This window comes from Gallus gallus, chromosome 2, assembly GCF_016699485.2.
Source record: "Gallus gallus isolate bGalGal1 chromosome 2, bGalGal1.mat.broiler.GRCg7b, whole genome shotgun sequence".
Classification (NCBI taxonomy): domain Eukaryota; kingdom Metazoa; phylum Chordata; class Aves; order Galliformes; family Phasianidae; genus Gallus; species Gallus gallus.
Window position 1 is genome coordinate 80,374,383 of NC_052533.1, and position 14,952 is coordinate 80,389,334.

Consider the following 14,952-nt stretch of genomic DNA (forward strand, 5'->3'; position numbering starts at 1 on the left):
TTGGAAGGAACCTCGATTATCATGAATCTCCAGCCCCCCCCCCCCCCCCCCCCCCCCCGCAGGCAGGGCCACCAACCTCCACATGTAGTACTAGACCAGGCTGCCCAGGGCCCCATTCAACCTGGCCTAGAACACCTCCAGGGACGGGGCATCCACTCTGGGTCTCTGGGCAGCCTGTGCCAGCACCTCATCACTCTCTTGGTAAAGAACTTAAACAAAAATGCAAGGCAGTTTTGCAATGAACTGTACCAACATTTGTAAAACAAATCTTCCATTCTTCGCTTTAGCATGGCTGCCTTTAGAGAGTCTTTGGAATATGAAGACAGAAATCTTGTTCTTAGTTAAGGAATAATTAAGGTAATGTATCCCTGGCATAACTGAAATCAAGGAACTAAAATTTGGGTCATCCTATTAGAAAGCACCCTAAAAAAAAAAAGTATTTGCTTAAGGTTCTTTAGGAAGTGTCTTTCACAGAATGCTTCAGAGTGTTTTCTACTTGAATTTAGAAATGTGGTAAACTAACCCTCCTCCCACTGGCAGCAAGCATTCTTCTGAATTCAAGGACACAAAGGTATAGGTGCTAAATAACTCGTAGAAGGTCAGAGGGACTCTACATGCATGCAGTATTGAATTTTATCTCCTTCTGTTGTATTTAATTCTTCTTGTACTCAACTGAATGTGAGGATTTCCTTTAGAGCAGCTGTATGCTTCCAGTACCAAGTCCTAAAAGAAACAGGACTGCACAGAAGAGTACTAATTCCTTTACAGGTTCGCCTGATGTTGAATTAATGGTTTTCTTAGTTATCTTCATCAGCATTTAAGAATAAAGCAAAAGATGTGATCCAAAACAGCAATAAATTGTTTTAATTGAAAACAATGACAGCAATGTCTTGGGAGTTTGGTTCTGATTTAGCAACGCAGGTTGAAATGCTGACTGCGTATACCCTGACAGTCTTTATTACCTAAGTTAAAGGAACCCATATGTCTAATTTTTTTTTATATATCAACAGCCTGATGCCTTCAGATTTGCTGGCAGCTTGCCATAATAATGTAAGATATGCTGTGTTGATCTCTAGCGCTATAATTTTACTGTTTGGAGAAATATCTTAGCTAGTGTGCTGCCATTGCTCTTTCCATTACACTGCTGGTGACACAGAATTGCAAGAGATGCGGGGAGTTCCAGTGTTCCCCTACTGACCACTGCAGTACTAGAGCTACAAAAGAACAAATCCATCTGCAACATGCAAAATAGTACAGTTTTCTTCACTTGTAGCAGCAATGGTTCTCCGTTAGAAAATGTTATCTCAAATCTACACAGCTGTGGCTTGTGCTTCTTAGCCTTCTCCAAAAGAAAACAAAGCGTAAGAGAGACATGGCTTCGCATTGGCAGTAAGGACAAATGAATTCTTTGCATGCTTTTGGATCATATTACAGTCAGAACTGAACCCAAGTCAAAACCTTGTTTTGACTTAGCACGAGCTGTTAAGGAATTTGGGTGAGAGCCTGAAATTCGTGACTTAGAAGATATTCACACAACTTTTCCTTGAGTATCATGGATGTTCTGTTCCTACCTAAGAGATGGATCAACATCAATGTTTTGCGTGTCCCTGCGTCCCCCCGTCTGCCATGGGCCAGTCACTGGTGACAATGATTTCCTACTTTCTTATTGGAGGTAATCCATCATTAAAATGATGATCCTTGCTTATAACATGAAATGCCCAGTGCTAACTTTTAAGCAGTACAAGCGGTAATATGATGTTAATGCCCTTGACAGGGGTAAGAAGAAGAAGGAGGAAGGTTTCTGTATCTTTCTTCTGTTCTACTCTCGCAGCTGCACCCAGGGGCTGCTGTGACACTCAGACGTCACATTAAATTGAAGTGAGCAGTGACAAATCATCTCCCAGAGCTTCGAGAAGCAAGAAGCCAGCTCTGATCGAGTCTGTCAGTTTTAATAAGCCAGTATTCTCACTCCCTTGGAGAAATGACTGGCTTGGCTTGTATTCATCTACAGACATGACAAGAAGGCCAAAAATTAACCCTTTGGCATGATACTTGGATTCCTTCTCTGACATTTGATGAAACAGTTATAACGTGAAAGTCAAAGATTATCACTGCATCTCTCTCCAGCATGGGGGAAAAAAAAAAAAAAAAAGCTAAAAAATAAAAAAAGATTCGTCAAGAACAAAGGAAGGAAAAATGTTGCTGTTACATTTACAGCTGTGCAGCATTACAGTTCAAGTTTCCTGTCCCTCAGCGTTACTCAACTATATAAAAATTACACATAGTTTGGGTTTGGGTGGTTTTTTTTTTTTTTGTACAGGGAAGACAAGTGATGCAAACATTGCTCTTTCAGCATCAGATTTCAGAAGAATCATGCCTTTGTTCTACAACTTGCCTGAAAGTTTATTAGCTAGGCATCCAGTATTTACCTTCACTTGTTTAACTGCCTTTCCCTGTGGACCTGTTGTCTTCCTATGGAGCACCGAGGACAGGAGACCAGATGTGGATGAACCACTGATCTGATCAGAAGTGACAATTCCTGTGTGGCTAAGCCCTGTTTCATCAGGGCCAACTGTTTCTTTAAACTAAACACAGAGCGCTGACAGCTGACTGTGAATCTGCAAAACTGGTGTTTGCTTGACCAAGTCAGAGAGCAGTCTCCATCCAGCCTCTTGTAACCGAGCAGTAAGTGCCACAGGACCTATTCCTCAACAATTTGGAAATGTTTTCATTATGAAAGAAAAGAGATTCACGTTTCCATTTATTAGAACAGCCCCACGTTATTTAGTGTGCCTGATCCCCTAATAGCAGATCACTTTTTTTTCTTATACTTTAAACACCATAAAGTCAAATGATACCATTTTCCTATCACATTTCCCAATTCACCACTGCCTTATTGTTACAGATAGGTTAAAACCACCAAACAGTAGTTACTAGGGCAACTGAATGACTGAGGAAAGAATTTGCGAAAAGGGGTAATATCACACTACCTAGAAGGAGCCAAGATGTGCTTCTGGGCTTTCAGAAAAGCCAAAAGCTCATTTGGAGATCTAAACTAATAAACATGTGAAATGGAAAACACCAGTGCTATTTTTCTTATTGTTTGGTGTTCAGATTCAGGGTCACAGCACAGCCCTTTACACAGGCTTTAGCTGCAAGCTCCTTTAATAAACCAGTTCCTTATCTAAAACAAGACACTGATCTCCTTTTAATGTCTGATGTTTTCTTTAAAGAACAACAACAAAAAACCCTTTATTACTCTACCTTCATCCATGAAAGACGTAATACATATATAAAATTGTTTCTTAAATATACACACATACAGAATCAATAAGACAAGGAGCATCTAATGCACACATAGACACATCATAAATAAATGCCTTGGGAAATATATTAAAACTGCCATCTAAATCAAAGTCCATCAAGCACAAAATACAACAGCTATTTGGTATGACTGGGTAGACTAAGACCACTTGCTTGCCTTGACTATAAACTTCCATATTCTATTATGCTTAAATTTCTTGCAAGCAATTTAAGTTCTTGCAATTTAAGAAAAATGTCTAAGGCTTCTTTCTTTAATCCACTCTGATCTACATGAATTCTCCCCGCTTTCCTTAAAAAGTAATTAACTGTATTAACTACAAAGACTGTATTCTACTGCAGGTGATTGCGTTGCTATAAAACATGACAGAAGTAGGAAGTCCCAGCTGCCTTACCTTCAGTCGAAAGCAGACTAGTCCCAAGACAACCTCAGCGCAGATCTCAAATCTTTCATCCTGAAGGACTAAATGTTCAAACTGGTGCGACAGCCTGACATGCTGAGAAGAAAAAGAGTGTCTATATTGTATAAATTTGATTCATTGAAAGAAATGATTTGCTAAATTGCTTCCATCCTTAACCTCTTTTCTCATTTCCCTCTTCTAATAGGTGATGATATTCACACACTGCCATCTGTTTATGTTAACTTATATCACATTTATGACCGTCTGAGACCACACTGAGTTGTAACAATATTGGTTGCTCAGTTTTATCTTCGGGAGCACAGGTCTGTTTCTTAATGAAGCATTTCAGCACCGTTTTATACCTTTCGGGATGCCTTATTAATAGTAAATATCTGCAAGAATTCTGTTTTACATTTTCTGCCACTCTCGGTTTTGTTTGAAACCAGCTGCAGAGTCTGAAAAGAGGAAAGGGGAGGATGCATAGATTTATATAGGGAAAATGACCACAATTCCAGTGGACAACAAGATGGACAGAGACAGATGGGCTTTTTAGAATTGTTCACTTAACATGAGAATAACTGTGAGGGAGATAACTTGCTCACCCTTTCTGGCCTGGGTGCTCAGGTCCTGTTGAAAAGAACAGTGGTGGCAGTAAAGGAAAGGAAACAGGCAGCACACCTCAGCCTGATAAAGAGTTACATCGGACGCCAAGCTAGAGCTCTTATTCCAAAACGTACAAAGACTGATGCTCTTCCAACATCAAACAGATAGGAAAAATACCGACAGGCATACTGACAACCAGCAAGGAAGTTCTAAGGTCAGTCCGTGAAGTTGGTAAACGTATACACCAGATTTTGCTGCCTCCCCAAGAGAAAATGAATACAAAAGCACTTTGAACAAAAGATCCCACCTTCACATCAGGTACCCGCAGTACCGTGCTCAGCCCCCCTAGCAGGCTGTCATCAATTTCGTGATCACTATCCAAAATAAAGAAGATAACAAAAGCATCTGGCTACTAGGATTCGTCTGTGTGTGTGCAGTAGCTGATCTACATAGAAAATTATCACGGCTTTCCTATAAACAAACAAACAACAACAACAAAATTAAACAACAGATCTAACATCTTTCCCTAATGTTTATTTCTTAAACCAGAAGAACATTGTTTATATGGAATAAGAACACCGATTCAGGGTGCTCTGACTGGGATGCCGATACCCCTTGCAACCAGCCAGTCCTACTGCTGTCACCACGTCCTCTCTGCTGTTTGTTGCATCCATCTTTCATCTCTCTCTAAAATTAGACCGAGCGTTCTTTGAGTCAGGAGCAAGAACAATAGCATGCCCAATCCTTTCCAAGGCAATGAATGTTTTGCTAACATAAATAGCATGCGTTTACAACTATGAAGTTTGACCAGAATATACATCCATACATTTGTAGGCATAAGCGCATGGGAAGCATATATGCAATATGCACAAAGGCTGCAACAATCTTTTGCTATCTCCTCCTTCCCTCATTTCTATAGCATCGGACAAATTATGCCTTTGACACAGCTCTGCAAAATTCCACACTGCAGATACCGAGTCTTAGAAATGAAGATCATAAGAAATTTCTGTTCAAAATGATGATAATTTCACAGCTGTTTAGCTGAGTGTAACCACCAAGTGAATTTGATGCAAATCTGCCTGGCGATAACTGAATAAAACAATAACTTAAGGTTTGGCTTACTGCAAGTAGTGTTTTCAAGGAGACTACAGATGCTGTACACTTTCTAGCAGGTATTTCAGTCCTTTCTATTTTATTTTACATTAAGGGATTTTTCAGGAGTTGCATAAAATCAGGGGAAAATAGGGTCTATTCAGTAAAACACAAAACAAAAGTCTTTGAATTTTGTATTCATATATGGAAGCAAATAATTTTATCCACAGCAAGCTGTAAGAAGTAGCAATAACTGTGACAGCCACTGGGGGGCACCAAGTGTATTAGATTTTCAGAGGAAGGGGAAGTAGAGAAAGCTAGGACCGAGATTCACCTGTGCACCTTGGCTTAACAGAGTGATCCAAGACCCTGCACCTTTGAACTGTAAGCTCTTAACCTGTACTGCTCTTACAAAGATTGTTGCAACTGAGCATAAATAAATTCAATACAGTTAAACATTACTAAGCCTGGAGAAGCCAAAGGGCTTGCAGGTGTCACATCTGCCCCTCTGCAACTACAAGAGCTGTACTCCCATTCTGGACATGGGTATGGCAATAGCTCACAGGGGGACACACGTGGTTTCAGTACTCCTGCTTTTCAAGGTGTGCAGGTAAACTATGAAAATCGAGTCTTGTTTGGAGAACTGAAAACCGAGCTGTTCTCAGATTTCTGCTTAATGTGTACCAGGCAGGCCTGATCCATGGTTACTGTAACCCTCCAAATGCCTTTGGTTTTGACATAATCACCACGCTGCACCCTTAGCACCCTTAATTTAAAGTTGATGTTCAAGCTGTACTTAACCTTTAAAAAGTGTTTTACCTTGTTGTGTATTTCGACCGAAAAAAAAGTATGTACACAAACCAACTCACATACTGTTTCTAGTAATGTCATTTGGAAAAGTCCTTTATCACATGGGTTCCTAAAGTGGAATTATATGTATTGTTGGTGAAAAATGTCAGTATGTAGGAGCTGAACACCAGCACTTCTCTTCACAGTGACATTTAGCAGATGGAAACATTGAAGCTTGCAAGGGATTTCTGTGTCTCACTACCTCCGGTAAATAACTATTGCCTTTTTGCAGTCAGATAGGAAAAGAAAGACAACTAACTCATGTGATTAATCAGGATTAAAGAAAATGCCTTACATAATCACTGATGGGAAAAGTAAACTCGTGTGACATTAAGGTGCAGTCCATACAGAAGATCTGTATCTATCATAGAATCATAAAATGGCCTGGGTTGAAAAGGACCACAATGATCATGTAGTTTCAACCCCTCTGCTGTGTGCAGGGTCTCCAACCACCAGACCAGGCTGTCCAGAGCCACATCCAGCCTGGCCTTGAATGCCTCCAGGGATGGGGCACATATAAACATGTGCGGGCTCCAGCAGTTAGATATTTCAGTTGAGAATTCGTTGTAGGGCAAATCCTTCCAGAACTAAAACAGTTTCTGTTTCAAGGGAGTTTCTTAGAAGCACCACAGCAAGTACACATACCTGCATAACCTCGACAGTTTCCTTCCTAGATTTCACCCCTGTGCTTGCTTTAGCTCACATCTCACTACAACTCTCCAAATGCTGCAGAAAGTGTCCTCTGAACAGCCACTTGGACTGTGCCACACCCCAGCTGTATTTCTCTCTCTGGCATTGCTGTTCTGTACCGTGTCAGTTTCTTGGTCTCTGTTGTACAATTTTAATCGAGTTCATTATCACTGGTGAGAAGAGAAGAAGGTGGTAAACTGATTTCTTCTGGCCTCCAGAGGATTTATCTGACTTGGAATGTTCATGGGGATTACCTACAAAAATGCTGATGTCTAAATTTTTCAGATGACTTCTGAGAAATCTGAGATGACTTAGAAGGACAAAGGCGTAATATGTGGTCAAGAAGTTTGACACATTGTGCCGTTTACAAATGGGCTGTTTGGGTTTCACATCTATACTGATTCTGAGTGTTTGGAATCAGACTTTTATTGCTGTTTTTGCCCTGTTTACATCTCTTCCGTAGCTGTGGGCTTCCCACCAAAATTCATGTTTTTCTCTCCCTATATCCATCAGAAATGACTCCCTTTGCCACTGCTTTAAAATCTATTCTTTACGACAGGTTAATATTACACGTTTTCTGGGAAGAGAGTGCGTAACTGGAAGGTTTGGAAAACAAAACAAGCTACTGTATGTAAATCAAAGTCACTCATTCTCATCTCTTACAAACATTTTGTTTCCTAAATGCCTGTCTCAGTACAAACGAATGCCAGCTTGCAGTGCTTATCCAGTCATTTTGATGCAGACATTAAAGGCTGCAACATAGCAAACATCTTTTTTCCTAAATTTAACTACTGATGAAGAAAAAAGAAAGAGTTTTGCATGACAGTTTATATATGTAAAAAAAAAGAACATAGTTGCATGTCTTTGATCTTCTGTATAGAATCTCACTAATCACGCTGCTAATACGGTGGCTTCTGAAGGACATGCAGTGTTTCTTCCGTCTATATCATGTTGTGGCTCATCCCCATTGAAAATCTCAAATCACTTTGTAAGTATAACCTCGCTGTGCAAAGGAAGCCTGACTAGAAGTCTATAAACACTGGATAAATCTTCCTAGTGCTCTGTGACTGAGGAGCTGTCATTTTTTGCTAGGCAATCACAGCGTTCACAGTGAGATTTATATAAACCCAGAAAGGAATTGAAACTCTTGGTCCCCAACCTCTTAACGAGGCCGAGTCATGCACCTGAACAGTCATGCCCTAGCTGGAATTGTATGGGGTGAACAGGCACACCGTGGCCTACACACAGGAATGTTGACGTATGAGAACTACCTGCTGCACAAGTGAGTGGTACATCCCAAACATGCATCCCCTTCCCCACATATCAGCCCAAGAAGCTGTCTGAAAACTGATTTTCTGCCTGATTTTACTTGCACGGCCAGTTCCTGGGGGCACATCAGAGAGAACTTCCCAATCCCTGGCTCGACTATTCTCCACCTGAAGGTTGCAGTTCTACCTCCTGCCATTGCAACCTAGATCTCATGCTAGGTATGGCCTCTCTATGACCTGCTGTTGCAAATACAGCTTTAGAAATAATTCTGACAACTACAGGGTTTCCCTTAAGACAAAAGTACCACAAGATACAGTAGTAGCTATTCTCTCCAAAGATTGCCTTTCCCAGCAGTGGGAACATAAATACTGTCTCTTGCAAGACATTATGGTGTATTTAAATGAAAGCATCTTTTCAGGGCCAAGTGCTAGGATGAGCAGTGTTCAAGTGAAGAGAACAAGTTTAGTTAAATTCCAATTTACTTTTTGTTTAATAACTTGTTTGTAGATTAGAAAATGAGAACCATCATCGGGTTAGTTTCATTACTACATGATGAAAAGTTAGCAAAATATACCTGGAACCCAGGATAATTCCTGGGAAGAGAGGAAAATGGGTAAGATATGAAACACATTCGTAATTATTATCTTGCAACTATTGATAAAACTTTACCAGCACATCTGCAAACTTGCAAGTCATATTTTACTGAAATTCTACAAAAGCAGGAAGCAAATAAAATGCAATTCCTTCCTGAAATGTAAGTTCAGCTATGAACTGCTGAAGATAGAAAAGACTGGGGGGTTTGTTTGTTTGTTTGTTTGTTTTGTTTTGTTTTTTAAAGCTCCTTTGAAATGCACTGAATTTAATTAGCACTCATCAAGGGGGGTGGTGAGGAGAATGGCTTAATGGCTCCACTTCCACAGATGTATACAGTGGCTCAAATTCAGCACTTAGTTACCCTCACTCCTTTTCCAAAGTCGCAAAAAAAGCTGATAACTTTTTTTTCCTCTGTATACAGAGGAACACTTTTATCCATAAAGAGACATTAAACACGCACACAGTTCAACAAGGCCTTGGAAATCTAGCTTTCTGATTATTTTCACAAATAAGGGATTGTATGATGGTTCCAACTTTGCAGTCAGTATCTTTAAGAAAGGATTGATTTGCTTTTCCTTCCTGAACTGTGTTGTCATAGAAAACATAAAAACAGCTAAGATGATGGGAAGACGAGCACTTTTTGTCTGGGCAGCCAGGGAGGCAGAGAACGAGAAAACTGCAACGCTTCTTGTTGAATGTGGGTATTAAATTGCAGAAATCTGCCTGATCAAGGCCATGTAATTAACACAGGGCTTCCAATCCTCTGTTTTCCCAGGGGGAGATTTAGCCCTACTTAAAAACTTGGCATCGTGCTGTAATTACTGCAGTCTCCAAAAATCTAACCTGAGAGAGCAAAGCACTAGGAACTGTAGTGGCAGTCCAGTAAAGCAGTAACAACTATACATCAATTTTTCTTTGGAAGGTATGTATCAGGTTGCCACAAGGACAACAGAACACCAGGCTTGCCACTGTTGTCAAAATTTGCTTCTGACAACCTTAATAGGATTAAAAATATAATTTAAGTCACTGTAGAGTCAATTGAGAAATACAGTGTAATAAAAATGAGAAGAGGACACCCTCCATCCCAGAATCTTCCCAAATTGGAAGAGGTATTTTCATGCTGCTGTTTTACAATGGCAGGAGAAGCCTTTCTTAGGGCTTAATCTGTTTAGTACCACAACAGAAAGGAATGTGTGTCTGCAAAGAGTTTGGTATACGAGACCAGATTCTCAGCTAATGGATATTTTTGTAAATATTTACAGCCAAGTCATAGAGCTCCTCTCACTCAAAGTTTCCCTAAACTTCATAAAAAGGAAAAGCATGCTTGAATTTGATTTTACTGCCACAGAGAAAGTATATGTATGATTTAGACTGGTGCCAGCTCTAAATCATGACTAGACTTAGTACTTATTCACCACAGTGCTAACAAAGTATAAATTGTACACATCATGGGTTTTGTTCATTTTGTTGGGTTTTTTCAATGCATGTCCATTCATAACATAAAGAGATAATGTCTGTTTTCATGTTTTTTCTCCCCCCCAAAAAAACCATCAATATACTCTGGCTTAATTTGAGAGGGCCTAATGGTGCTGCATTGTATAAATTTCACATTCCAACACTTGTATTCTGTAAAGATTAAAACAAAACAGGTGACAATTTTGACCCTGCCATCATATAGAATTGGGGCAAACAAGCAGTACTCCTACTGACCTGAGCTCTTTTAAAAGCCATTGCTTTCTGATGCATACAGAAGTTGTAGAAAACAGATAGGGACAAAGCTCATTTTTCCTTGCTATCCCATGCAGAGCACCCAAGAAAACACACAGCAGTTACCTTGCGGATGTGTTCCTGCAGACCCGTGACCCCATACATCCTCAGCACAAACCAGAGCTTCAGGGAGCGGAACCTCCTCCCCAGGGGGATCTGCCAGTGCTGCGGGCAAGAGGGAGGCATCCACATTAAAAGTCAGCCTTGCAGTGATACTGCAGAAATTGTACATGCTGTAATGACTTCTAAGTGCAACCCATTTCAGATACTAGAGGCCATAGCTAGGGTTGGGGCCAGTAATAACAGAAATGGCCATTTTTGGCTCGTGCCCTACTATTACTGTTTAATACTCAAATTTCTCAAATGAGAGGTAGGAAAGAAGGTTGTTGGCAGAATGAAAGGAACACAAGCCAACTCCAGTTGTCTATTTACACTCTGAATTCTCCTCAAAGGCTTTGGAAAAAGTAAGTATTGGCTTGCAGCTGTAGGGCCAGCATCTAGTATGACTGGCCTGTCTTCTACTTCAAAACAGATTTCCTATTGTCAAGGTTAAAAAGTGCATTTAAAAAAAGGTATTATCCACTACTCTAAAAAATAAAACCTTTCTTTCTGCAGATTAAACCTTGAAACATTACATATGCAAGACACGTTCTGCCTTTAAACATGGTGTTGTTTTTGGGTTTTTTTTTACAAAAAGAGAGTTTAAAGTTTCAGCTTGAGTAACATTAAAAATCTAGCAAGCTGAATGCATCCCGAAAGGAAAGGCGAAGTTTTGAAGTCTATGAAATCAATGGAAAATTAAATCCCTGGACATATCAGTGTATACAAGCAGTAATATTAGTGATTATATTGATGTACTTACCCGGTAATCTGTTATGAGGCCTGGAAGTTAAAGAAAAAATAATTGCATTGCTTCATCGTAACAACCAAAACGTACAGTCATTCTAGTACTATTGAACATGCTGTTTTTCAGCTAGATGCTTTCTACAAACAAGCATCACCAGCATCAATGGGTAATACTCATCATTCCTTGGCTAGTCAGAATATACCACTTAGAAATTAAACACTTCTCCTTTTTGTTAGACTTAAGATCATAGAATCATAGAATCACTAAGATTGGAAAAGACCCACAGGATCATCCAGTCCAACCACCCACCCATCACCAATACTTCTCACTAAACCATGTCCCTCAAAACAACATCCAAACATTCCTTGAACAGCTCCAGGGTCGGTGACTTCACCACCTCCCTGGGCAAAGATCCCATAGTGATCACAGACTCAGTATTGTCTTTATTTGCCCCTTGTAAGGAAAAGAAGTAGTAGATAAAGCAGCTTTTATTATTTTTTTTCTGTAAAATCACCAAGCTGATGCTTTTCAAAATAATGCATTCATGACTACCTTTTATGCCCATTCATGCATTTGTTGCTCATTCTTCAGCACATCTAATAAGTGACTGGAAAATGTGAATTTGACTCTATTCCTATTTGGAGAATAATAATCTGCATCTTTATGGCTTTTTATTTCATGTACTGAAAACAACCTTATACAAACACAGCTTGACCAAGCCTCAAAGCAGTCCAAGGAGGCAAGGCAGAAGGCATTATTTGTTGTCTTTTATACGACCACACAGAGTCATGATGCTTCTACCTTTGCTTTTAATCAGGTAATTAGGCTAATTTCATGGTAAAGCTGGATTACTTGCAGTAAGCCAGTGACAAAAATTAAATTGACCTAAAATCTTAAAGCACTTCTTTTGGAACACATGGAAGCATCTGCTTAGCTTTTTTATTCTTCATTATTTTTCTACAGTGGAGTATAAGCTTCACAGGAAAGTATATACTTAAATTCCTTGGAAAAGTGCAGTTTAAGTGCTCCCAGGTACTAAATAGAACTGTGGCTTATGAATTGACCAGTCTACGTCATTTGTGTAATCCCAGCCTTCCAATTTCCTGGGACTCTTAAAAAACAAACAAACAAACAAACAAATAAAAGACTCAGTTGCCTGTGTGACAAGCTCCCTCGCCAACATTCTCACATGCATGCGGCCAAAACACACGATCCTTCCTCTCTGAAACACATAGCCATTTGGTTCTTTAGCATGTTCCCAGGTTATCTTCCAAAAGGGAAAAAAAGGAACAATTGTTATTCTGTTTCTGGACTTCAGAGAATTAACGTGGCTGTCTCAGCTCAGTAACAGGGTCATTTGATAACATTCGTGCTCTGCGTTGTCACAGCCATTTTTATTTGATAGCTGCAAGGCTGGTAGCAAAGAAAGTAAAGCAACTGGTGATAGATAAATAATCCTACGCTGCTGCAAGGGGCTATGTCTAATGATCCACAACAACGCCTTTCACAAGCTGTGAAGCAGAATGCAGTCAATGATTAGTCTTTGATTACAAGCCTTAGCCTTACATCTGTATTTAACCAGGAGGAATTGCATTGTGGGAGCACACGCAGCATTTACAATAGAGTATGGAGCTCACTATTCTTACACTGCCATTAGGATTTGACCTATATCCTGGGCTCCCAGGCAAGCTAGTATAATCCTCCTGGTGGGATGATGCAAATCACATAAAATTATAATTAATGACAAAATAAAGACTTTCCTCTTGAGGGCACACATAATTGCCATATGGTTATTAAGACTAATTGCTCACAGATAGATATATTTTTCCGCTCATTTAAATTCTTGAGTGAGAGATGAGTGAATTAAAAAATGCTACTTCATTTGCCTTGTAGACCACGATTGGAGTTCTCAGACCTGAGACATACTCAGAAAATAAGATCCTCCATTAGACAAATCTTATTTCCAGGAGTGCTGACATCCCATAAATTACTCAGGGATCAACAGTGACTGTAACAGCCTCGCACTCTTGAAACTCTGGACATTTTGATTGAAGGCGTATGTATGGGTTGAATTTGACAGTTCAAGTAGAGGTGCTGGCATTTGGAAAGCTGTCCAGATCTTTGGAAAACTGTCAGCAAATAGGAATAGAGCAGAAAAAGTATTAGTGCCATTTGACTGCTAATAATCAGCTGATCTACTCGGAATCTTTATGTCCAGATGTAATGAAATACTAACACAGATAGGGAAGGCAACGCAAAGACTGGATGACTTTTTATCCACCCGGGAGATAAAGTTTTCAGGCCAACTAAGAAAGGTTTCATTTTCCTTTGCTGTTATTTAAGCTGGGGAAGCCCTAACATGCTTGTATCAGTGCTGTCAATTTTCACAAGAATATATTTTCAGCTTAATTAACTTCAGATTCTTTTTCTCAAAATAAACATTTTTCTTATACATGAATTAAAAGCTAGTGACACGTATATTTTCAATAATTAGCACTTTTCACTTTAAAAGGTAAAAAAAAAAAAGTACATTTTTTTCTTAATAATTCTAGCTTTTGGTGGGTGAACCTCAGCTTCCTCAGCTTCAGAGTTCTTACGTTTTCCTGTTTATTACCCTGTACCATAATTGCACTGCCTGGAAATGTAGAAAAACAAAATGTAAAAATAGGTATAAAATACAAAAGCTCTGACAGGTCAGAATCGAGGCACAGGAATAGATTATGCCTAGTGTTTTTTTTTTTTTTGTGAACAGTGGAATTCTAGATGGTATTAATTAATTGGGGAGGCCTCACGGTGGCCTACATCTTCTCACAAGGGGGAGTGGAAGGGCAGAGCTGATCTCATCCCTCTGTTAGCAGCAACAGGACCGGACGGAACAGCATAGAATTGCATGATAGGGGGATCAGGTTGGATTTCAGGAAAAGATTCTTTATCAGAAGGGTGGAAGGAACCGGAACAGGCTCCCCAGAGCAGTGGTCATGGCCCTAGTCTGACGGAGTTCAAGAAGTGTCTGGACAGTGGTCTCAGTCATATGGTCTGATTTTTGGGTGGTCCTCTGTGGAGACAGGAGTTGGACTCGATGACCCTTATGGGTCCTTCCAACTCAGGATATTCTATGATTCTGCAATTCTAATTTAAATGCCAATGAGTTCATGGCTCTAACAAAGAGAAGTGTACTCAGAATGCACTTCTGAGCATAGATCAGCACCACCAACTCCAGGAAATATATGAGATACAATAAATGAAAAGAACACGCACGGGCCCCTTCAAGTGATGCACCTTCTTGAGAAAGTTTACTTTGAAGGTTGACAGAGCACTGGAAGAAGCTGTCCGAAGAGGCTTTATTTCCTTTTCTGGAGATACTCAAAACCTGCTTGGATGCTTTCTTGTGCAACCCACTGTAGGGAACCTGCTTTAGCAAGGGGGTTCGACTCGATGATTTCCAGTGGTCCCTTCCAACCCCTACCATTCTGTAGTTCTGTCATTATGAATGAATGTGTCAATCACTTATTAACACTA

General features: G+C 39.9%; 1 protein-coding gene across 2 annotated transcripts in view; it reads right to left on the minus strand.

The window, feature by feature from the left end:
* The window catches only part of DDC (dopa decarboxylase), a 72,542-nt gene that overhangs the window by 1,510 nt on the left and 56,080 nt on the right, over positions 1-14,952 (minus strand). For both annotated transcript variants that reach the window (XM_419032.8, XM_015282289.4), the window contains exons 11-13: positions 11,449-11,468; positions 10,653-10,751; positions 3,717-3,818 (exon numbers count right to left, since the gene is read on the minus strand). In XM_419032.8, the coding sequence (XP_419032.3) occupies positions 3,717-3,818; positions 10,653-10,751; positions 11,449-11,468 (221 nt within the window). The remainder of the gene's footprint in view (positions 1-3,716; positions 3,819-10,652; positions 10,752-11,448; positions 11,469-14,952) is intronic.